The 22,868-nt window shown below is 66.0% G+C and overlaps 1 protein-coding gene across 2 annotated transcripts in view; it reads left to right on the forward strand.

Moving 5' to 3' along the window:
* Positions 1-19,074, forward strand: part of BRF1 (BRF1 RNA polymerase III transcription initiation factor subunit) — a 58,901-nt gene extending 39,827 nt beyond the window's left edge. For both annotated transcript variants that reach the window (XM_027572771.2, XM_027572772.2), the window contains 10 exons: positions 39-131; positions 4,114-4,383; positions 5,834-5,895; positions 6,168-6,249; positions 6,325-6,380; positions 7,204-7,460; positions 10,899-10,950; positions 11,318-11,486; positions 11,848-18,110; positions 18,723-19,074. In XM_027572771.2, the coding sequence (XP_027428572.1) occupies positions 39-131; positions 4,114-4,383; positions 5,834-5,895; positions 6,168-6,249; positions 6,325-6,380; positions 7,204-7,460; positions 10,899-10,950; positions 11,318-11,486; positions 11,848-11,885 (1,079 nt within the window). In that variant the 3' untranslated portion in view covers positions 11,886-18,110; positions 18,723-19,074. The remainder of the gene's footprint in view (positions 1-38; positions 132-4,113; positions 4,384-5,833; positions 5,896-6,167; positions 6,250-6,324; positions 6,381-7,203; positions 7,461-10,898; positions 10,951-11,317; positions 11,487-11,847; positions 18,111-18,722) is intronic.
* The last annotated feature ends 3,794 nt before the right edge of the window (positions 19,075-22,868 follow it).

Here is a 22,868-nt window from a genome sequence, read left to right on the forward strand (position 1 = left end):
GTGCGTTTGTGCTTACTGTGTGCCGTCACTCACTTCAGGTGAGATATCCAGCTATCAGGATGCCATCGAGAACGAGTTGGAGAACAGCCGGCCGAAGGCGAAGGGGGCCCTTGCCAACCTGACCAGGGATGGTGAGTCCAGCCGTGTCCCCCACGGCCTTGTGGGGCCGGCCCCGCTCGTGTCACCCACGCCAGGCACTGCCCCGCCGGCTGACCTCCACCCCTACCTGCTGCCACCCGTCCAGGGCCGTGGGCTCCTCCTTTACAGGGTCCCGGCCGCCGGCCGCCTCCTGGCCCTGACGTGCTGCATGCTGAGTGTCCGGCTGCCCCCCCGCCCCCCGTTCCCCCAGGTTCTAGCCCTCAGGGGGGAGCTGCTCCTCAGCACCCAGATCTTCCTTCCAGACTGTTCTGCCGCTGCCCGCTCTGTGCCTTCCTCGGCTGCTGCGGGGCTACCTCCTCCCCGTCGTGGCTGCCACGCATCTGTTTCCAGCCTGGGGCATCACAGGGCTGCTGTGCGTGTTCTGCGTGGATCTTTTCCGCACCCTGTGCTCCTCTCTCTCCCGGACGCTCCCACGTCACCTCCCTTCCCAGTCCTCGCGGCCCTGTCTGTAGGTCTGCAGCTGGGCCCCGCCGTACCGTCTCTCTGGTTTGCCCGGCCTGGTGCTGAGCTGGTGTCGGAGCCCACGCTTACTGCCCACGTCTCCGACAGTCTGCCCGCTGCTCCCCCAGGGTCTGCGGTCTTAACTCATTTCCTCACTTGCTCCTGAGACTCCTCTTGCTTGGCTGGCCCAGCGCCCCGTTGACCCTGTCCCAAGAGTGGGCATCTCCCGCCCCATAGGTGTTCCCCAGCTGCCTTGTGGACCAAGCCCCTTGCCCTGTGCTGCCGCCGTGAGCGGCGTCCTTCCCCTGGTGTCTGGCTGCTCGGTGCTGCTCCAGGTGCCGCCTCTGTGTGCCTGTGGGCCAGGAGTTCTGTTTCCGCTCTTCTGAGGGTACGTGCTTGGTCGTCGGGTTTTCCACGTGAGCAGTCGTGTCTTCTACAAAAAAACGCTGCTTTGTGCTTGCCACCGACCTTCGGGCCCCTGATGTCCCCCAACGCCCAGGCCATGGCCGGGCCCCCCAGCACCTGCTGAGTCGCAGTGGTGGCAGTGGGCACGTGGCCCGGGTGCCGCCCAGGACATGGTGCAGGCTTTGGGCTGAGGTGCCACGTTGCCCTGAGATGGATGCGCCCACCCACGGTTTTCACTGGGTGTTTCCTCGGCTGTCGGTGAGTTTCTGCAGGGCCTGGGGAGAGAACGTAGGGTGTCCTGGGCTCAGTGAGTGCGACCTGCCCCCCGGGGGCGCCTGGCATCCGGCCCACACACGGTCTGCACGGACTTGGGCAAAGCCACGTCTCGGGATGTGTTTGATTTTGTCAGTCGCGTGAGTGTGTTTTTTCTCCCCATTTGTTTCCCTGGTTTTGTGTTCTGGTTTGTACTGATTTCTCACGAGTGCTGCGTCTGCATTGATTCGTTCAAAATGCGGCCTCCTGTCTGCTGAGTCGGCACCTGCTCCTTCTCCCTCTGTCCCTTCCGGCCTCACGCACGTTCTGACCTTCGGGGTCGCTGCTTGACGGGTTTGCTCAGGCGTTTCGGGCGTATGCGTGCAGGAAACCCATGAGCCGCACCGGAGCTCTGTGCTGCTCGGGGTCTCGGCTCGTTTCTCTCTGATGCTGAGGTTCCCGGGGGGGACTTACCATCCGGGGGGGGCGGTGCCTTTTGTTTTCTGGTCACCGTGTAAACGTCCACACTTATCACCGTGCGTGGGCGTGTGGTCGGCTGTGTTTGTGGCTGGGGATGCCCGTGGTCCCTCGAGGACGGCTTGCCCCACTGCGACACCTGCAGCTGCCGTTCTGTGATGGGCGGGCGCGTGTGTGGAGTCTGGCTCCGGGGGATGTGGGGTCCCTCCGCCAGGGTGCACGTTCTGCTCTGCTCCCTGGCCCGGCCCCTCCGCTGGGCCCTCCTCTTCCGGCCAGCACGGGGTTGGGTGCTGCTTCGTGCCCCAGCCGGAAGCGCTGCTTCTCTAGCGGTCGGAGCCTGTCTCCATCCGCCTGTGACTTGGTGGTGGTGCTCTCTGCACTCTGGGGGGGGCCTGGCTTTGCACCCAGGGTTTTCTTCATGCCATTTCCTGGGCAGCATCTGCGTGCACTGCCCCGGCTGCTAAGAAGCTGGCCGGCTGTCTGCCACCAGCAGGCCACCCTGCCTCCTGCCCTGGGCTCAGCTTCTCACACCCTTTCTTCTGACGAGAACGTCAGGGACGCGTCCCTCTTCCTAGCTCCCCATGGTCTGGTTATCCAGACCCTTTCTGTGTCATCGGGATGGCAGACGTTTCATCCCCTCTGTCTGGACCGAGCCCAAAACTAGGTGGGGTTGTCCAGCTGCCTTGGGTCACAGGAGGTCTGACTGACAAGGAGGCCACAGCTCCCATGACGTGCCATGGTGGTGCAGGCAGTGGGCCACCCTCCTGCCAGCCTCCCTGCAGGGCCATCAGCTGACACGCAGTACTGAAGGGACCGGCAAAGGCAGGCAATGTTTCGGGAGAGGCCTGGGGAAGGGAGGGAGCCCTGCAGCTGCATGGGGGGAGGCTGGTGCTCACATGGGGTGCAGCGGGGGCCATAGGGGGTCCCAAACGGGGGCCAAGGGGACAACACGGTCTGACTCAGGCTGAAGGGGAGAGTCGTCTGTGAGAGTGGCAGGGGTTTGGGAGCGATGCGGCCTGGGGGAGGCTGGACTCTGCAGGTGCTCCTGGGGCCCAGCTGACAGGACGGGAGTGCGGACGTCCAGGGCACGCGGCAGCCGAGGCCTGGGCCTGGCCCTCGGGCAGGGGTGCCCAGACATCAGGGCAGAGGTGCGGCAGATTTATCCGGAAGGATCATCACCCTACACGATTTTCCTGCTCACAGGGAATTGGACGGTTTTCTGCCTCCAGAGAAACATTCACGCAGATGTAACGTCCTCGTGCTTGTGGGAGCCTTGGTGCTTACTGTGAACTTTCAGTATTGCACGTTAAAAACTGGAGTAAGGGATTCTGAGATGTACTTAACCATTTTGTTGGGTGAGTTTTTAACAAATTTCTTGGAGGCGTAATTCACGTACAACAAATCGCAAATCTAAAATGCAGCCCTTGGTAAATCTCGACAAATGTGCACATCACAAAATCATTGCGGTGGGCGAGATCGTGGCCGAGATCGCGAATGTGCACCCCCAGGGCCCTCAGGCCTTCGCTGCCCCCAGAGTCAGTCGTGCTTTCTGGAGTCTCGTGTCCGTGGGATGGCGTGGCGTGTCCAGATTCCCCTCTGGCTGCTGTGCTCTGGGTGACGGCTCTGGCCGGCGAGCACAGCTCCCTGTCTGTGGTGCCCTAAACGCACGCAGGTGGCTGAGCCAGCCGGAACTGCAGCACATTTGGGGTGTTTCTAGGTTTGCGTGGTTGCACACACGGCACTTTGAACGTTTGTGTGCGAGTGTCCCTGTGGACATTTACTCGGTCTTGTCCTGGGCGTGCACCCCAGCCTTCGCAAAGCCGCCCAGCCTTCTCTGATGCAGCCAGGCTGTGCGCGCCCCACCAGGGTGGGAGCTGCTTCCCGGCGCTGCTCCTGGCCTGGTGGGAGGGAGGTGGCGCCCTAGGCCTTCTGCTGGGGTTTGGTCGTGTCGCGTGGTTTCGTCTCACGGAGCCCTGAGCGTTCTTTGCGTGCTCCAGACACAGCGGCGCTCATGGGAGGGCAGAGGTCTCGTTTGACGCGATCCTGCTTGGTGGTTTAGGGGTTGCTGTCAGTGTCCCATCCAGGAAGTTTTGCCCAATTCAAAGCCACAGGTGTTTTCTGCCGTCGTTTTCCAAATGGGAAATTTCTTTCTTAGCTGTTCTGTTTATTTTGAGTTAATTTCTGTGCAGCATGAGGTGTGTAGGCCAAGGGCTCTTTGTGGGTGCATGGACGTGGGGCAGCCTCGGTGACAAGGTGTGTCTCGGTCACTGAAGTTAGGGAAGTAAATGCCTTTTGCAGCCGGCGGCCGTATTTGTCTGCACAGAGGTGGGACTCTGGCGCTCTGCCTGGTTCACAGGCTGTGTGACGTTGTGTCCGTAGGCTCCGTCGAGGACTCCACGTCCAGCTTATTTGGTGAGGAGGACCCCGAGGATGAGGAGCTGGAGGCTGTCGCCAGCCACCTGAACAAGGATTTCTACCAAGAGCTGCTTGGTGGCAGCATTTCCAGCAGCTCCGAGGTGGCAGGAGACCCCGAGGGGGGCAGGGGGCCCCCGGCCCTGGAGTCCCTGCTCGGCCCCCTGCCCACGGCAGCCAGCCTGGGCATCTCGGACTCCATCCGAGAGTGCATCTCCTCCCAGAGCCAGGACCCCAGTGAGTGCCCGGGAGGCCCGGGGATGGGTGGTGGATGGGGAGAGGGAGGGGGCTCCTCTGGCGGGTGCAGTGGTACCCCTCCCCATCTGTGGAAGATGGAGGTGCTGCTTTTGGGGTGCAGCCTCACGGAAGGGTGGGCAGGGGAGGGGCGCCGTGCCGGGTGGTGCAAGCCGTTGTTGACCCCAGCGTGTGCGGACACCCCGAAACCCATCAGGGCTTGTTGCCGCCTCCAGAACCCTTGTCCACTGGCCCACTGGCTCAGGGCCCGGCCGGAGCCCTCTGTTTGCTTGGGTTGTGGCCGCAGGCTCCTTCCTGTCCGTGTGAAGCCTCCTGCACGGGGACAGGGACTGGCTTCCCTGCCCGCCCTGCGTTTCTCTGAGCCAAGGGCGAGTGCTGCCTGAGGGCACAGTCCCCACGCATGGCCCGATATCACCCGCCAGGCTCCAGCATGGGCAGCGTGGGGGTGCCTGAGCAGGAGGATGGCCTGGGGTGCTGGCAGCTCTGGGAGGAAGGCCCGTTTGGTTTTGCCGCATTTTACTGCCGAGAGCGGGTTCTGGCCATCTGCCAGGACTGACCCCCCTCAGGTGCCCCCAGGCTGCAGACAGGCCCTGCCTTGTCCCTGGGCGCCTAGGGCTTGGCCTCCGTGTGCCAGGGGCCCCCATGAGGGTGCGCTGCACAGACGTTTATCACGTGTCTCTGAGCCGGGTGACGAGCAGGCACGCATCTGCCCTGATGGCAGTGGTGTCTCGGGTGGGAGGGGCCGCAACACGGCGCAGCCTGAGCCCGTCCGTTAAGCACATGCAGGTTGTATTACGAGGTGAGTCCCGCGGAGGACCGGGCAGAGGGCCCGTGCAAAGGCCCCAAGGCAGGGACAGACCGTTCTTGTAGGAACCAAGGAAGGGTATGAGCAGAGTGTGAGCACCAGGGGAGCCTGCCCGGGGCCTGACTGCGGAGCATCCCGCCTATAGCCCACTGGGTGTAGGCGGGCCACCCCCGATTTCCAGGCTGTGCAGGTTGTACTGTTGACCCGGGCGGGGACGAAGCGGGTGGCCAGCAGGGTGTGACGATGTCCAGAGCACATCCTGAGCACATCACTGAGGACTCACTGAGGACTCGCTGAGGGTCTATCTCCTGGGCCGGTGGGTGGAGAGCCGGACAGCCTGCTCTCCTGCTCTGAAGGCGCCTCTGTCGTAGGGAGTCCCGAGGTCTGGTGGCTCTGGTTTAGCGTCCTTCCTGCACGCAGTCCTGGGGTGGAAGCCACACACTGTGCACATGGAGCAGGGCCGGGCCTGTCAGCGACGAGGGGGCTTCCCTCAGCCCGTGGCCAGAGCCGAGGTCCCAGAGGAGGGGCCTCCTACCCTGGAAGGGGTCCTGAGACCGCCCAGGGGACGTCTACGCTTGCTCACCAGAACCTGACCCCAAATGACCCTGGCGCTGTGCTTCCCCGTAGCGGACGGGTGCGGGGATGGCGAGCTGGACCTCAGTGGCATCGACGACTTGGAGATCGACAGGGTGAGCGTCCGCGTGCACTCCGTGGGCCGTCGGGGGCCCCCGCGGCCGTGTCCGCGCACTCTGGCTGGCCCGGCCCCTGTGTCCGCGTGCCCGTTTGTGGACACAGCCCCCGCTATCGGCCTTGGAAAGGGTGGGGGAGGACAGATGTCCCTGACTGGCTCCCAGGAACGAGCCTGCAGCCCTGCGGGTCAGAGGCCCACCCTTGGCCGGCTTGTGCGTGTGGCAAGCGTGTTGGTGGCCGAGACCTGAGTGTGATGCTGTGCTCTGCCCAGTACATCCTGAACGAGGCGGAAGCCCGCGTGAAGGCCGAGCTGTGGATGCGGGAGAACGCCGAGTACCTGCGGGAGCAGAGGGGTAAGCGCCCGCCCACCTGCCAAGGGTCCTGGGCTCCAGGGCCCCTGCTGATCCTGCCATTTGGGGACTTTTTAGAGAAAGAAGCAAGAATTGCGAAGGAGAAGGAGCTTGGCATCTACAAGGAGCACAAGGTAGGGCTCGTTCGATGTGTGTGGAGACCAGCCTTGCCCCTCCCCAAGTCTTGCGAGGGCCCCCAGGATGGCAGTTCCTTCACTGAGGGACTTGCTGCACCTCTGGGACCCTGCTTGTCACGCCCATCCAATGGGTGGTCACAGAGATGTGGCTTGGCTGCTTCTGTGTGGCTGGACGGGGACTCTGGCTGCAAGGCTGAGCTGGGGAGTGGTTGAGCCTCTGAGCAAGAAAGGCAGGAGCCAGGCATGCCCAGACCGGGTCGCTGGTCTGCTCAAGAACCTTTCCGGAGGAGGGCCTACAGCTTGGGGTCAGGGCTTGGGGCCCCTAGCAGCGTGGTGGGCAGGCTGGTGGGCAGGAGGCACAGCTGGGCTCCTGTAGGTGGTGCAGCACCCAGGACGAGGTCCCTCCGTGCTGGGTGACCCATCCCGAGCACGGCACCCTACTCTGCCCCGTTCGGGTGGCCACAGCGTCCAGCACAGCCAGGTGTCCATACGGGCTCGTGGGCAGCTCAGCGTTTGCTTCTGGGTGACCCCTCCCGAGGGGCTCACTGAGCTGGCCGCACACCCTGAGACCTGCCCACAGCTCCCCCGCTGATGGCCGGGGGCTGGCTTCCCCCTTAGGAGAAGGTCGGAGCCGTCCTCTGGGGGCCCGGGCCCTGCACACCTCAGCTCCTGGGGCCAGGGGTCCTCAGCAGACTCTGATTGCCCGGCCCCTCCCCCCACGGTGTCCAGCTGGCGGTGCCCCCCCCATCCCACGAGGCACCTAGCAGGTCTGCGGGCATTGAGATCCCCAGGGGGCGGTAACTCTTCTGTTTCTGTTGAGCCCAAGAAGTCTTGTAAGCGACGGGAGCCGATCCAGGCCAGCACGGCCGGGGAGGCCATTGAAAAGATGTTGGAGCAGAAGAAAATCTCCAGCAAGATCAACTACAGCGTGCTCCGGGACCTCAACAGCAAGGGTGGGGGCAGCCTGCAGGGGGAGGACGCGCAGCCCGAGGAGCGGGCCAGTGCCCGGAAGCTGTCTCGGAGGAAGATGCCTGCCGGCAGGAACGGAACTGACTCCATGAGCAGCGTGGGGAAAAGGTACCGCGCCAGGCAGGCCAGGCGTTGCATCTGGGCAGGGGCGGGAGGCCTGGGGGTGCAGTCCCCACCTGGATGCTGGGTCTCACGTGGAACCCGCTGCCCTGGCTGGCTCCTGTTTGTGTGCAGGGCTGGGGGCTGAGGAGGGGGCCCCCCATCTGCAGGGTGTGTTCTGTCTCAGGGAGCAGGTGAGCCAGTCTGTTTTCCTGGGAGGGGCCCTCTGTGCACCCCTCCCCTGGCTGCCGAGAAGGAAGGGCAGAGAGCAGACTGCCGAAGGGGGTGAGCAGGACGGGAGAGAAGCCGTGGGCTGTGGCCAGGTGCCTCTCCTGGTGGGGCAGCACCCTGCACAGACGGGTCCAGGCAGCTCTGCACGGCTCCCCGCGCTGGGGCCTGCCCTCGGGCGGCTGCAGGCAGGCACTGTGGTCCTGAGGGTCCCGGCCGTGCCTGAGCTGGTCCTCGAGGTCATGCACCCAGCGCAGAGCTGCCCCTGGGTGGCCTGGGAGCTTAGGGGCTGCCTGGAGGGGCGGCCTGGCTGCATCCCACCCACCTCTTCCCCAGATACCCGTCATTAGCAGCTTCTCACCGTGATTCATCTGAGAAGGAAAAAAGTTCTAGTTTGCCTTTTTTTCTCGTAATTCAGAGTAAATGTTTTTCATGGTTTTGTGACTTTTTTTTTTTTTTTTTAATTTAAGTCATCTCTACACCCAGCATGGGGCTTGAACTCACAACTCCTGAGATCAAGTGTCATAAGGTCTTCCAACTGAGCCAGCCGGGTGCTCCTTGTGACACTTTTTCTATAAGCGGAGGCTTCCACTTTCTCGTTCCCCAAGCCCCTGAGTCCCCGAGCACCCAGCACAGCCTGTCACTGTCTGGCATCCCTGTGTTCCCTTCTGACTGTGGTCTGGGGCCTGGGGAGATGCACCCCCAGCCTGGCTTCCGCCTGCTCAGTGGACTCTCAGACCGTGAGAAGCAGCTAGGGGACCCTGAGCCCTCGGGAGCCCTCGGACCACAGGGTCCCCCTCCTCTCAGACTGCCCCTTGGAGGGGGTGCATCACCCTGTCTGTGGTGCAGGGGGCTGCTTTCCTGGAGCCCCGGCTCTGCCTCTGGTTGCCAGGGGACAGTGTGTGGGCAAGCCTGTCTCATGGGTCAGCTGCACCCCACCCGTCCTAGTGTGTCTGCCATCAGGCTGAGAGGGTGAGCGGGTGGCGCTGTGGGCCCAGGAGGGGAGCGTGCTTTCCACGTGTCCACAGGCCCTCCTACGGGGCACAAACAGCTGCCGGGGCTGCTTGGAAGGGGTGGGGGGTGGGCATGGGACCCAGACACAGACACACAGCCCCACACCCCCCGCTGGCTGCCTCACTGACCACCATGACCCCTGTGCAGCCAGGTGGGTGGACAGGGCCAGCTTCCCGCCTCCTGCGCTCAGGTGGCCCTGGACTCTTTGGGGCCTTGAGGGGTCGCTGCTGTGGCATGAGCCCATGGAAGCCTCCCACAAGAGCTTGGAGCCCCTGCTGCGGAGGGCCTGTCCGCCTGCTGGAAGCTGTTGGAGCATCCATTCCCAGTGTCCCCAGGGCTTCTTGGCATGTCACAGTGGTGGATATCTCTCAGTCATCTGAGCCCCTCCTGGATGCCTCTGCCCCCACAGGCCCTGGGGCAGGGTCCCTGAGCCTGGATGGTGTCCGTGGCCAGGGCGTGGAAGGACAACCCGCCTCCTCTCGGGGGCGGGGGGGCGGGGGGTCCCACCCTGGGCAGGTCAACATCCCAGGAATGTGGCTACGATGCCGTCTCTCTTGGTTCCTTGCAAGGGATGGTGTGGAAGGTGTCCTGGCTTTGTTTGTGTTTGGAGGGTCTGGAGGAGAGAGAGTAGAACCTCCCCGCTGGCCTCCCCTCTTCTCTAGCCGTAGGGTGACCAGGGCCGAGGGTGGCCTGGGGGCCGTAGGGTGACCAGGGCCGAGGGTGGCCTGGGGGCCGTAGGGCTGACCAGGGCCGGGGGTGGCCTGGGGGCCGTAGGGCTGACCAGGGCCGGGGGTGGCCTGGGGGCCGTAGGGCTGACCAGGGCCGGGGGTGGCCTGGGGGCCGTAGGGCTGACCAGGGCCGGGGGTGGCCTGGGGGCCGTAGGGCTGACCAGGGCCGGGGGTGGCCTGGGGGCCGTAGGGCTGACCAGGGCCGGGGGTGGCCTGGGGGCCGTAGGGCTGACCAGGGCCGGGGGTGGCCTGGGGGCCGTAGGGCTGACCAGGGCCGGGGGTGGCCTGGGGGCCGTAGGGCTGACCAGGGCCGGGGGTGGCCTGGGGGAGGTGCCTCCCACTGCGGCCACTCCCTGCCACCCCCACACATCCTTCCAGAACCTTGACCGAGAACAGCTGGGCAGACAGCCTGGAGAGCCCAGGGCAGTACGATTTTAGATCACGTTTTAAAAAAATTTATTTAAGGGCGCCTGGGTGGCTCAGTTGGTTAAGCCACTGCCTTCGGCTCAGGTCATGATCCTGGAGTCCCGGGATCGAGTCCCACATCGGGCTCCCTGCTCAGCAGGCAGTCTGCTTCTCCCTCTGACCTTCTCCCCTCTCATGTGCTCGCTCTCTCTCTCATTCTTTCTCTCAAATAAATAAAATCTTTAAAAAATAAATAAATAAATAAATAAACGTATTTATTTTGGAGAGGGGGGCGCGAGAGCGCGCACAAGCGTGAGCAGGGGGAGGAGCAGGGGGAGGAGACGAACGGGAAGGAATCTCAAGCAGACTTCACGACTCTGAGATCATGACCTAAGCTGAAATCTGGAGTCAGATGCCCAACCCGCTGAGCCGCCCAGGCGCCCCTGGTTTTAGGTTTTTATTCATCAAATGACAAACGTACATCAGATCTGCCCAGGGCTGTCTCCCATTGACCCACATAGCGTTTGAACTAAAATTCGGGTTTGCTGCCAACATTAAAAAGGAAGTTTTCATAGAAGAACCCTGATTTCCAGTTTCTGGCAGCCACCCCTCTCCCATCCCCATTCCCAGGCCTGCGCCGAGGCCTGGGGTGGGGGGGGTGGCGATGCTCACGCACGTCGCCGCTTGGCCTGTGGGGGCGGTGAGTAGGGCCTGCTGCGCTGTCCGGAGGGGACGGGTGTGGTCACTCAGCATCCTTGTGTGGCGGGCACGCGGATGTGTGTCAAACACAGGCTAGGGGCTGTGTGCACGTAGGATCTGCGCTAGCAGAGTAGGCGCGGGGTGGGGGTGAGCCACGGCAGAGGGGGCGGAACTGCTGGGGGAGCTGGGACAGGTTAGGGGCCTGAGGCCTGCGGGGTCCGCCGGGAAGAGCGACATCAGAGTGAGCCCCGGGAGCGGAGTCGGAGAGGGAGTGCCGCCCGTCCCCACCCCAGGGCTCGGCGCTCAGTGCACTCTGCAGGCGGAGTGGTGGCCGCGGCATGGGCTGAGGCCGCCACCCTGGGCTTTCTTTTAGGCTGAGGCCCATGGTGTCTGCACAGCCAGCCAAGAAGGCAGCCGTAGGAGAGGTATGTTGTGTGGCCACAGCCGGGGGCAGGGGCCCTCGCAGGGAGGGACCGGGGGCTATCCTGGCCCGTGCACGGCTGTCCTGAGGCCTGCGGGCGGCAGGGGAGGGGCCCTGGGGGCGGGTGGCAGGGAGAGGCCTGCTGCATCTGCCTCATGCTGTGCTGTGAGGCCCGTGGCAGAAACAGAGGCTTCCTGGGCGTTCCTGGGTGTGCACAGGCTGGACAGAGGGGCTGCTTGGGAGCTCAGGGGGCTCTGAGGGTGGGAAGTGTCCAGGAGACGGCGGGGGGCCGGCGGGGGCCCAGGCTGGCGCTGTGATGCCCATCCCCCAGGGCAGGCAGCTTCCCAGAGCCTGCCCCCCCCTGGCTGCAGACCTCGCTCCTGAGCTTGCCCACCCTGGGAGCCGCGCCCGACAGGCCCGCAGCAGTGGTGGAAAGCGGGCCGGTGTCCTACCACCCCGAGGACGACCCCGACGAGGAGGACCCCGACGAGGAGGACGGGGAGCCCTGTGTCAGCGCCCTGCAGATGATGGGCAGCAATGGTGAGGGGGCCCTGCACACCGGTCGGGGGGCGACGGGCGCGGGGTGGGGCGGGGTGGGGCGCTCTGAGGAAGAGGCACAGACTCTCCGCTCCTGAGCATCCCCTGAACTCTGGCCTCTCAGCTTCAGATGAAAGCTTTTCACTCCGGAAGGAGGTTGGGACTGAGACGCGTGCTGCTCAGCTGTGTCTGTGCCGCGGGGGGGCCGCCCCCATCACACGGGTGCTCTGCCGGGAGGTGAAGGGCCCTGCGGAGGTGAAGACGCCGCCGTGGCAGGCCTCACCGAGGGGGGGGGGGGCCTGAGCGCCTCCAGCAGGGTGGGCAGCGCCGCAGGGTGTCCACCGCTGTCCTCTGCGCCCCACAGATTACGGCTGTGATGGCGAGGAGGATGAGGGTTACTGAGCCCGCCCTGCAGCCAGCAGCGTCTGGCGGGGCTCAGACGGGGCCTCCACGGGCCCGCCTGCCCTGCAGCCCTCGCCACGGCCGCTTGGCACTCGCCGCCGGGACCACATCTGGAGCACCGTAAGGAGCGTTTGCCCGCGAGGGGACTGGACCTGTGTGTGCATCCCGGGAGATGTGGGTCTTACAGCCCGGAAACCCTCGCCGGCGGCACCGCCCTGTCCCGCGGGAGGACACCGAGCACGAGGAGGCCCGCTCTTGGAAGTGAGTGCCGGACTGGGGGCGCTGCAGCCCCCCACTGGCTGCCCCAGTGGAGTCTCGGCCCCCACCCAGCCCCTCCCACGCTGCGTCTTCAGCTGGACCCGGACTGTCTCGTGCCTGGCTGCAGCCCAGCTGCAGGCGACCTGAGTCAGCCGCACTCTCAGCAGACGTGGGATGGTTGGCTCCACGCCCCCGGGTGCACAGCTGCCCTGGGGGCTGCCCTGCGCAGCCCGTGTGGCTGGCCTGGGTGTTGGGCTGGCCCTGCACCGAGCCGGAGTCAGGCAGAGCGGGGTCTTGTTTGAGCTGGGGTCTGGCTCAGGGTCCGCAGAGGGATGGTGGGCAGAGAGGGTCCTCGAGCCTGGCCGCACTGCTCTGGAGGGTTCCCGCTACCCTCCACCGCCCCTGGGGGCCCAGGGACCACTTTCAGGGTCTCGGCGTGGGCATCGCTGCTCTGGACACGGCCAGGGAGGCAGGACAGATGCTTGTGCCCCTCAAGGCCCCAGCCTTGGCCACCCTACCCCTACAGTGGCAGAGCCAGGCCATGTCCAGGGTGTGGCAGTCTGCAGGTAGGGAATTCTGAGGTCCTTGGCTACACGTGTCCGGACCTTGCAGCTCACCGGGCCCCTAGAAGGCTGGACAGGACCATGAGTTCGGTGAAACAAAAGCCACTACTTGAGCAGACACCCACTGAGCCTCTGGCCTGTGCTTTCCCGTCTGGCTCCGTGGCCTGCCCTGGAGGGGTAAGGCCACGGCAGGGCGCCCGGCCACTGGGGGTGGGAGAGGTGCACAGAGGCACCTGGCCCTGTTGTCAGACGCATGATGGGGACGTGGCTTGGACTTCATCAGCGCCCCTTTCGTGCCCACCGCTGTAGGAAGTCCCCGAGTGTGTCCGTGGCTTGGGCTGTCCCGGCTGGGGGCCCCCCGTGGGAGGGAGGGCTTGGCCGCAGCGGCTCTGCACCGGCTCTCTGGCTCTGGGGTATGCCGTTCAGGGGGCAGGGTGCGGGCTGCCTGGCCGGGATGGTGAGCCCCCGGGACTTCCAGGTGCAAGGCTAGCGGTGGCTCTGGAGGGGACAGAGTCGCCCTCTGGGACACAGGGCTGCCCGTGGAGTGCGGCGCACGTGGCAGGTTTCAAGACGCCTCGGGCGGGACGCCTCCGCTGGGAGCCGGGGCGAGAGCAGGTTTCTGGGCAGAGGCCGGTGGGAGAGCTGAGCCCGCAAAGCAGGGGAGGGAGGGGGTCCCGTAGGGGGTTTGCGGAGGGGGAGGGGATTTGAGGGAAGATGCAAGCACTCCGGGTGGCCTGCACGGCCAAGGCCCGGAGGTGAGGGGACATAATGGGGAGGAAGCCCAGGGAGGCCGGACGGGCAGGGAGGTCTGGGGATGGATGGCCGGGAGCAGGTGTCTGGCTGAAGCAGGAAGGGTCAGGCCCCCAGAGGGCTGGAGATGGGCCCGGGAGCAAGGGCTGGTGGGAAGGACTGTCCCCTGAGAGGGTGTGGTGAGGAGGGTCACATGGGTGGGAGGGAGTGCTGGGGGGTTCGTGCTTTGGCGGTGGCCAAGGTGCTGGCGAGGGATGAGGCCCCAGGCCAGCAGCCGGCAGGGTCCTTCTGGCCTTGTGCTCGGTGTGCCAGCTTTTGAGGGGGACATGCAGGCCAGTCTGCACCTCTGTCCCACATCTGCATGGGGCTCTTCCAGCTGTGGGCACAGTGTAGGGGGCTGTCTCTGGTGGGTACAGGCTCTGGCTACAGCTCCCCGGCATTCTGCAAAGCTCAGCCCCTTCAGGGTCTTCATGGCACAGAGCGGACCCTGCAGCTGCTGGGACGGGCCCCCCCGGCACCCGCTTCACCACCACCTGACCTGTGTCCCTGCAGGGTCGGCGGCAGGAATGGGCACCCTAAAAGCTTGGAGAGGCCTGGGTGCCCGGGCCAGGGAGAGAGGCAGGGCCCTCAGGAGCCCCCCCCCCCCCAGTGTCTGAGGGCCAGGGGCCTGACTCAGGCTGGGGTCCAGCCCCGAGGAGGGGCATCCGGCAGTGGAAGCAGGGACGCCTCACCCTCACTGCACACCGTTCCCTGCTGGCGAGGCCCCTCGGCGGTGGGCTGCTTCTACCCTGGGCCCCACAGCCTTCCCAGTGTCTGGACACGTGTGGACCGCTTGCCCTGCTTGAACCGCAGCACAGGTACCGAAGGGCACAGAAGTCGGCACGGAGGTGGCCTCCCTGGCCCGCGTCCTGACAGCCACCCCCTTTCCGGGGGCCAGGGCTTGGCCAGCGACCGCAGGCTCGTCCTGAGAAGAGCACAGGGCTTTCCACTACCTCACCGCAGTGCTGGGTGGAGCAGGGAGGAGGCAGCCTGCTCCCCACGTGCGAGCCCCTCCCCAGAGCCCTGGAAACCTGTCCGTGCTGACCGTCCACGGAGCCCGTGTCCACCTGTAAGCACGCACACGTGCCCGTCCCTGAGCCTCCAGAGCTGGAGCCCCAGGCCTGCCGGGCCGCTGCCCCTCCCAACACCAGCGAGGCCGGGGTCCCTGTGTGGGGTCCCCAGGCAGCAAGCAGACATGTCCGGCCCCGTTCACGCTGCCCCCCGCCCCGGTCCAGCTCTGCTTGGCCAGCAGGCCCCCTCCCCAGAGTCATGTAGGGAGGGCTTGAGTGACGGACGAGCCAGCGCCAGCCCGGGCAGGGGGCAGTGCACAAGGACACGCCTGTCCCCACGCCCCCCCGTTCACACGTGCGCCACCCCCTCGTGCCGGTGCATACTCGCCCTGCACGCGCACGTACGCATTCACGTGGCCACCGGACCCCCCTTCCAGGTGCCAGGCCCGGGGTGGGCCGGCGGGCTCCAGTGGGGTGGGGGCTGTGGTCACATCTGAGATGGCGCTTCTCCTGGCAGGGCGCCCGTGTGCCCTGGACCCGCTCCCCGGAGAGGAGGGGGACGCCCAAGACCAGGGGCTCGTGTCCGTGTGTGTAGCACCTGCCGGTCACCCGCCCTGCGCCGTGCTGTGGGACCCATGGCGGTTCCACCCCTCCCAGCCGTAGGGGTGGAACTACGGGTTACCGTCTGAGAGGGCTTTGGCAGGGTGGGTGGGGCCCCGGCCCCCCGGCCCCCGCCCCCCGCCCCCCGCCCAGCCAGGGCCCTGGCCAGAGCCTCCAGGGCCACCCCGGTGTCCCCAGCAGGCCGCAGAAGCACGGAGGGCGGGGACAGGTGGGCGGGAGGGAGGTTGGAAGAGCTGTCTGCAGTGGACGACATCTGTCTACTTGCTCCACAAGGCCACCGCCCCACACCTGCCCGGCCAGCCCCCGTCCGCAGCGGCCGTGGTCACACCAGCCTGCTCATCCCCCGGCCTCGTGTGCGATGGACCGGCACGACGTGCCCTGCCACCGCCACTCCCTGCCAGGTGCCCTCCTCCAGCCCCACAGAGGCTCCTGGCCCGGCCGGGCCCCGGAGTGCTCGTCTACCGACTGCTTCCAGAACCTCCTGAGCGCAGTGTGGGTCTTTGGGAAGAGGGGCAGGGGTTAGGCAGCCCCCAGGGACGGAGATCCACTGAGGCAGGGTCTGAGCTCTGCCACGGGCTGCCTCCGGCTCAGGGAGCCCAACGGGAGCCCTGCGGTGCCTGCTGTGGGGGTAGCACACCTCGCCCCTGCGCCCTCCCAGGACCAGGCCTGGGTGGCAGCAACGCCTCTGTGCACCTGCTCCTTCAGCACCCCGGTGTCCCCTGCCCCTCTGTCCACGCGTGGCGGCTGCAGCACCGACTGAGTTGCTCCGTGGCGCCTTCGCGGCAGAGCCTCGCACAGCTCCGGGGGCTGCGTGGGGTGCGGGGCTCCCGTCGCGGGTGCGGGTTGAGGCCGGCTGCCCGCTCCCATGTCGGTGCAGCTGGGCCCTGGGAAGAGTGTAGGGCGCCCAGCGCCACCCCCAAGGCTGTAGACGGCCCAGCGGGGCTCTCGGGGACTCGAACTGCAGGCCACATATGTAACTGCCAGGCGGACGGGGCACCTAGCCATCTGTCCTCACCCCTCCCTGCCCCCCGGCGGCCACTTGGGCGCCCAGGCCAGGGCCTGTCTGGCTTCCCACAAGGCCTCCCACCCCCTGGGAACCCTGCATTCCCGGAATAATAAAGACTGGGAGCCTCGAGGTGGCAGGGTGTCAGCCTGGGTGTGCAGTCCTTGTCCACGGTGCGTCAAGGCAACGGTCACAGCGTTGAAGGGTCCACCTGGCTGGGCCCTCACCACACATGGGCATCATAGGCTCACCATCCCCCATACGCTGGCCCTGTCCCTTCCTGGGCCTGAGGACTCCCTTGCCCAGCAAGGCAACAAAGATTGGCACGGAGAGAAGGTGGCTCGAGCCCCCAGCCCTGGAGGTGCAGCAGGAGCCTGGGAATCTGCTGGGCCTCTTGGACCCTCCTCGCGGCCCTGGGCCTCCTGACCGCCCCTCCATGCGCGGCCATGCCCAGCAGACCATCTCAGCTCTCAGTATGCAACCCACTGGACACGACACCCCAGCTGCCTGCAACCCTGGAGAGCCCCCGGTTGTGGCCCCCTCCCCCCCCCCGCAGGGCTGGTCCCTGTTAGCCAGCCCCCATCCTGCCCCCGCACTCCTGGGCAGCCGGGCTCAGGGAGGCCTTGCCCTGCTGCGGGCAGGACACTTGGCTTGTGCCCTGTCCTGCGAGAGGACTGATGGCCCTTCTTGTGCCCTCCCCAGCTCCAGCTCCAGCTGCCTGCCAACATCGGGGCCCCGCGCTGCCCCTCGGCAGGACACTCAGCCGCCCTGCACGTGTACCCGGGCCCCTGGGGGATGCCAGAGGGGCCGGCTGGTTCCCGTGGGGAGGGCTCTTGGGTCAGGCTTCCAGGCTTCACGTGTGGCAGGCAGGTTCCCTGCCTACGTGCCAAGAGGGTTGGCTGCTCCCTGGGGAGCCCTGGGCCCCAGCCAGGCTGGCAAAGGTTAGGGGCCAAGGGACTGGCTCCAAAGCTGCAGGCCCTTCAAAGGCGACGTGGGCGGTGGCAGCGTGGAGACTCTTTATGGCCTTCCTGTCGGCAGAGGAACCTGGCTCAGGAAGCCATTGTCCCCCATACAATGGGCCCAGCTGGGCCCTGTGAGGGCAGGGGCCCCAGATTGGTGGAACCTGACCTTGACCCTGATCCACCACCGATAGTCCCCAGCACCCTGTCATGGGCACTGCGGCTGGCCCTGGCCAGGAACGTGGACGGGCTGCTCCCGTCTGAGGACTAGGGCACCAGCTCTCATGGGTGGGCAGCGAGGGACTGTCCCTCACAGAGAACAAACTGCTGAGGCCACGAAGACTCACCAAGTGCCCAGCTGTGCCTGATCTGTCGGGCAACGTGGGGGCCGCCCTTCCCTTGGTGGGGAGGGGCCTTGGCACCAGCCAGCCTGAGTCATCGCCGCCCCCCTTCGGAGGTCATTGTCTGCCAGGTACCAACTTGGAGGGGCCTGGGAACATGACTGGCCGGCCCATCGCAGGGGGTGAGCAGCACAGCCCCTGCACCTGCCCTCCGCAGCGACCCGGGGCGGAGCAGGCAGCTACGGACTATGCCTCGGGCCGGAGGCCATGGGGCACGAGGCCAGTGTCCCAGCAGGGCCTGACTGCAGGTGGTCACGGGGCCTGGCAGAGGACAGTGGGCCCAGAGCTGGAGCCAGGACCCACCTGGGCACCACATCAGGTGCACACAGAGACTCTACTCCCACGCACAGAGACACATGCATGTCACGTCCATGATGGAAAATGGAGATGACGCTTCACGGCTCTGAACCATCCCTTCGCGGCCTGCGCTCACCCACCCCTAGATCTCCCCGAGGCCTCGCCACCTCTGGGCTCCCTGCAGAAGCCCCTTACCCGAAGGAGAAGGTTTCCTCCAACCACACGCAGGACTCTGGAGAATACAGATTTCCCATCCGCTGGCTCACAGTTGTGTCCGTCCAGCCAGTGTTGGCCAAAGCTTCACAGCAAACTGTTTACTCTGAGGTGGGCCGTGGGGACATGGCAGGGAGGGAATCGGGAAATCCAGCAGACGGGGCGGGGGGCGGGGGATGCTGAGAAGAACAGGTGTGCAGCCAACCAGACCACGGGATGGATGGGGAGCCCGGGCAGGGTCTGAGCAGGTGGGCCCCGTGGGGGTGGGGGCGGCAGGTTTGGGAGTCTGTAGAGTGTGCGGGCCGCTGGTGGAAGAGTCTAGGATGACAGGCCAGAGGAAAGGGGTAGACCTCTGGAGCTCATCGGCCCACGGGTGGCGTTCAAGGCCCCCTCAGTGCAACCCCAGCCTGGCCCTGGGCGGGGCTGCTCTTCCTCTGACCCCAGTCTGGGGATGTGAGTGTTGGGGGGAGGGGGCGTGGCCACAGGGCTGGAAGGATCACGCATGCACACAAGGTTCACAGCCGTGCAGAGCGCCCCGGCCGTGCCCTGTGAGCTCAGGGGTCCTGCATGGGTAGGGGCCGCCGGCCCAGCCAGCAGGTGGCGCTGCAGGACAGTGAGGAAGCGAGCCCTCGCGCGTCTCGTGTGTGCATGCGCACGTGTGGGTCAGAGCCCTGAGGAGCCCACCCCGATGCCCTGCTCCTCTGCCATTTACATTTGCACCAGGTGGTCCCCTGATAAGGGCAGAGGTGCTCGTCGTGATCAGACCAAGAAGACCTCCCAGGCCCTCTCCACTCTCGCCTCAACTTTGCTTCCTGTGTCACCTGCAGTGTCCCCAGGCACGCTGGGTGAGGGGTGGGTTCTGCAGTGGACAGCAGGCTCTTCAGTGGTCCAGTATTCGTGGAAGCTTCCAAGTTCCATGGAGTGGTGATAACCCTCGGGAAGTCCTGGGGTGTGGTGGGTGTAGGGGTTAGCCAGGAAGACTTCCTGGAGGAGGAGGGGTCCACCCTGGGACCCAAAGGGAGAGAAGCTGGTCGAGGCACAGTTGGGCACAGAAGAGCCAGGTGGGCTGCTGACCTGGGGTCAGTGACAGAAGGCAAGGGTGAGGAAGGGGAGATTTGGTAAGAGCTTCTGAGGGTGGGAGGGGTCAGGGTCCCAGAGGATGGGGTGTCACGTTTCTCGCAGAATGGGGGGGAGGGGACTGCCGAGCAAGCAGGTGGGGAGCAAGGATGTGGCCAAAGAGGTGGGGGGAGGAGGAGGTGTACGCTAGACGCAGGTGGGCCCTACAGGCCTGACTCCTCACCCTACTGGCTTTGGGCAACTTGGGGTGGCGGGGAGGGCAGACAACCCTGGTGGCTGGGGCTGGGGGAGGGAGGGACCGACAAGCATTTCCTGAGGGCAGAGCTGGCCCCTAAAACATGGGGAAGATGGTGGGTGGAGAGTGGCAAAAGGGCAGTCCTAGGGCACCTGGGAATGGGGTTCAGAGTGGCCTTGCCAGGCAGGTGCAGGCTTGGGTGGGAGCGGGGGAGGCACAGGCAGGGGAGGGGTGTGTGTATGGGGGGGCAGGGTGTCCCCAGGCCAGGCTCCCAGTGAGTCACTGCTGACCCGTCGTCCCGGCGCCGTGGGGGCCCAGGCTAGGCTGGCCGCAGGAAGCTGATAAAGGGCCAGAGTCAAAAGCCTCCAGGCCTCCCACTTCCTGCAGCCCCAGCGGCAGGGCGCGGTGTTGGGGGGGAGGCGGGGGGCTGGCAGGCATCTGCCTATGCAGGCCCAGGTGTCCATGGCCTGGCCTGGATGACCCACAAAACTACACAAACCATGACCCATGACGGCCCAGCTGTGCCTGTACAGGATGTAGTCAGGGTCGCCGTGGTGGGCGCAGGGAGCCCCGGGCAGGAGGGACAGCTGCAGTTCTGAGGAGTCAGATCAGGGGCAGAGTGGAAAGGGTGGCCAGGGCCAGGACGGGGGTTGCGGAAGAGCATGGCAGGCAGGCCAAGGTGGGTGCGTGTTTACCTGACAGTCGGGCCGCGTCCACCCCAAGGTCAGGTGTGTGACCACCTGCCCAGGCTCAGAGGGGTCAGGGTGAACTCAGATCACCCAGGAGTTGGGGTGCTGGGGGGAGGTAGGCGGGGCAGGAGGGCAGTTGGCAGGTGTGCCAAGGCACCCCAGGGCACCACTCCCAGCGACTGCAGCCCTTATGCACCCCAGCACGTGTGCCACGCGCCGCGGGGACAGCCCCCCAGCAGGGACGTCACCGTGAAGGACAGCGACCTCCCCCCATGCCACTCCAGCTGGTCCTACTTCACCGGGGCCACATGCCAGCACCACCACCCCCACAGTCGCCCCACCGACCCAACCTCCAGGACCCTGGCAGAGTCACCACGCGCGCGCCCTCCCTGCCAAGGATGGCAACCAAGGCCACCTTCTCCAAAGCCACTGCCACTATCACGGAGACGCGTCCCACCCAATCCAGGCGACGGACGCGCAGCGAGGCGCCGACGTGCCCAAGCATCAGGACTTCGGATGCGTTTGGGGGGAAACAGCAAACGTCACGCCCTCTGCACAGCGTGGCTTCCCCTCGCCCGCGCGAGGGCCCGGCTGCCGGTACGCGGTCCCGCACTTCCGGGGCCCGGGTCAGGGGCGGGGCCGCTCCGCCGCGAGTCCCTGGATTGGCCCCCGCGCTGCCGGCAGGGGCGGGTCGGCCGCCCATTGGCCCGCAGCCGGAGGGGCGGGGCCGCTGCCAGCCCCGCGCTGCCGCCGCGGCGGGCCGGGGAGCCGGGCGAGCCCGCGGATGCCGGGGCGACGCGGAGGGCCGAGCCGGGCGTCCGTCCCCGCGCCGGGCGCCCCGGAGCAGGGCCTTATCAGCGCGGGCAGCTGGCGGCCCGTCCGTGCGCGAGCGCCCCGGCCCAATTCAATGGCCATTGTCCGCCGGCCCCTTTGTTCAGGAGGCGGCCACTTCCTGCGAGGCCGGGCTGGGACGGGCGGGCAGGAAACGCTCCGAGCCGAGCCGAGGCCCAGACGCCGAGGCCGCCCCAGCCCGGGGTCAGAGGCGACGGCCACCTGCCCGGGGGCGCCCTGGGCTTGGGGCCGGGGTCGCGGCAGGGCTCAGCCCCGCGCTCAGCTCGGAGTCGCAGGGGGCCGCCGTCGGCAGAGTGGGCGCACCGGGCGCGGGCTGGCGCGTCCCCTCCTGGGGAGGCGGGGGTGGGGGCTGGGCCTATGAGATCAGATCCTGGAGAGTGGGGGGGAGGGGTAGAGGAAGCCGCAGGGATATCCTCAGGCACAGGGTGCCCCTCCCAGGTCTGCTCTCTTCCCCGATCCCTGGCGGGGGGTGACAGGCTTCCAGAGGCTAAGAGAGCATCAGGCAGGACTCAAAGTCCAGGGGATGGAAATCCAGCTCCCTACTGCCTCTCTACGGGAGGAGAGGGGGTCCACTCCAGACTCCAGGACTGTAGCCTGGGGCGGGGAGGTTGTGAGGGAAATAGGGCCCCCCCCAGGGGCTCCCCCAGGCAGGGCCAGGCCTCCTGTTCTGCCTTCCCCTGGGCTCTGCTGCGCAGTCCTGCCCACCACGGACAGGCTGTCTTACGGGCCCTCTCCAGGCCTTCTTGTCCTTCCCTCCGCTGCAAGGCTGTCCACTCACCAGGGCCCTTGGGTCAGCCCAGGGCAGCACTCCTGGTTGGCCAGACCTCAGTCAACATGCTGACCCACAGAGGGAGCGGGGTCTATGGGGTGGGTGGGAGACGGGAGCTGGCCCAGCCCCAGAGCTCACGGTTCCTGTCCCAGAACCAAGCCGGTCAAGGCACAGATGGCCACAGCCTGTCCCACCCACCTGGCAGGGACCTTCCTTGGCCAGCCCCCATCCTGCCCCCCCTCCCCAGTGCCCTGGAATCCTTTGCACTTCCTTCCTCTGAAGCCCCCATGTGGCCTGCCCTGCAAAGCACCCCCCCCCCCCCACACTCAATCCAACTCCATCAGAACAAAACTGCCACGGGCACTCCAGTGGCAGAACTCAGGAGTTGGGAGCAGAGGGCTTGGAAGGGCTGCGAGGGCAGCGCCACAAGGACAGTCGGGCAACCCGGAAATTAAACGCTACAGAAGGCTGCTGCCCGGCCCGAGGAGCCAGTGGAGGGTTGAGTCCCCGGAGGGCCAGACTGCTGGAGGTGCCCTCTGTGACCCTGGGCAAGCTTTGTTCCCCTCTGAACTCGTAGCTGTGATATGGGGATTCATGCAGATGAAGCGAGGTATCAGCACCCAGCACGGCGCTGGAACATAGTAGGCGCTTTACAAAGGGCAGCGGCCATTTACCAAGGGCACCCACCAGGGAGAGAGGGGAGCCGTGCCACCCCGGTGCCTTGGCCTTAGCAGCTGGAGGTCACAAGTTCGGGGAGAGGCTTGAACTTGAACTCATCCGAAAGGCCGATGCCAAGTAGGCGTAGGGAGACAGGGCTGTGAGCGACAAAGGGGATTGGGCCAGAGGGGTGGGGAGAGCCCCAGACTCCACACACGGAGCCTGCCCCCAGAGCGCCCCCTCCATGCGCTCCATGGCTCTGCACCGGCTGGGAGTAGCCAATGCCGTGTGGTCCAGAGGGCATCCGCCAGGCTGTGCAGCGGGATTTCCAAGAGGAGCCTGGCCCATGTGGCCAAGTGGGCCAGTTCCACACAGGCGTCAGGGATGCTCAAGGAAAAGGATTGTGTGTCACCCAAAGCAAGGTGGTCAGTCCCACTGTCTCTGTACTGTGGGGGCCCCAAAGTTCCGGGAGGGGCAGGGGATGGAAGAAAGGTGTGCCCGGGGAGGACCCCAGAGCTCCAGGGGAGAAGTGGTCTGGCCACAGTGGGTCTTGGTGTGGGTGTGGCAAAAGCCTCAGGAGAAGGCAAGAG

The sequence above is a fragment of the Zalophus californianus genome, chromosome 6 (genome assembly GCF_009762305.2).
Source record: "Zalophus californianus isolate mZalCal1 chromosome 6, mZalCal1.pri.v2, whole genome shotgun sequence".
Taxonomy (NCBI): Eukaryota; Metazoa; Chordata; class Mammalia; order Carnivora; family Otariidae; genus Zalophus; species Zalophus californianus.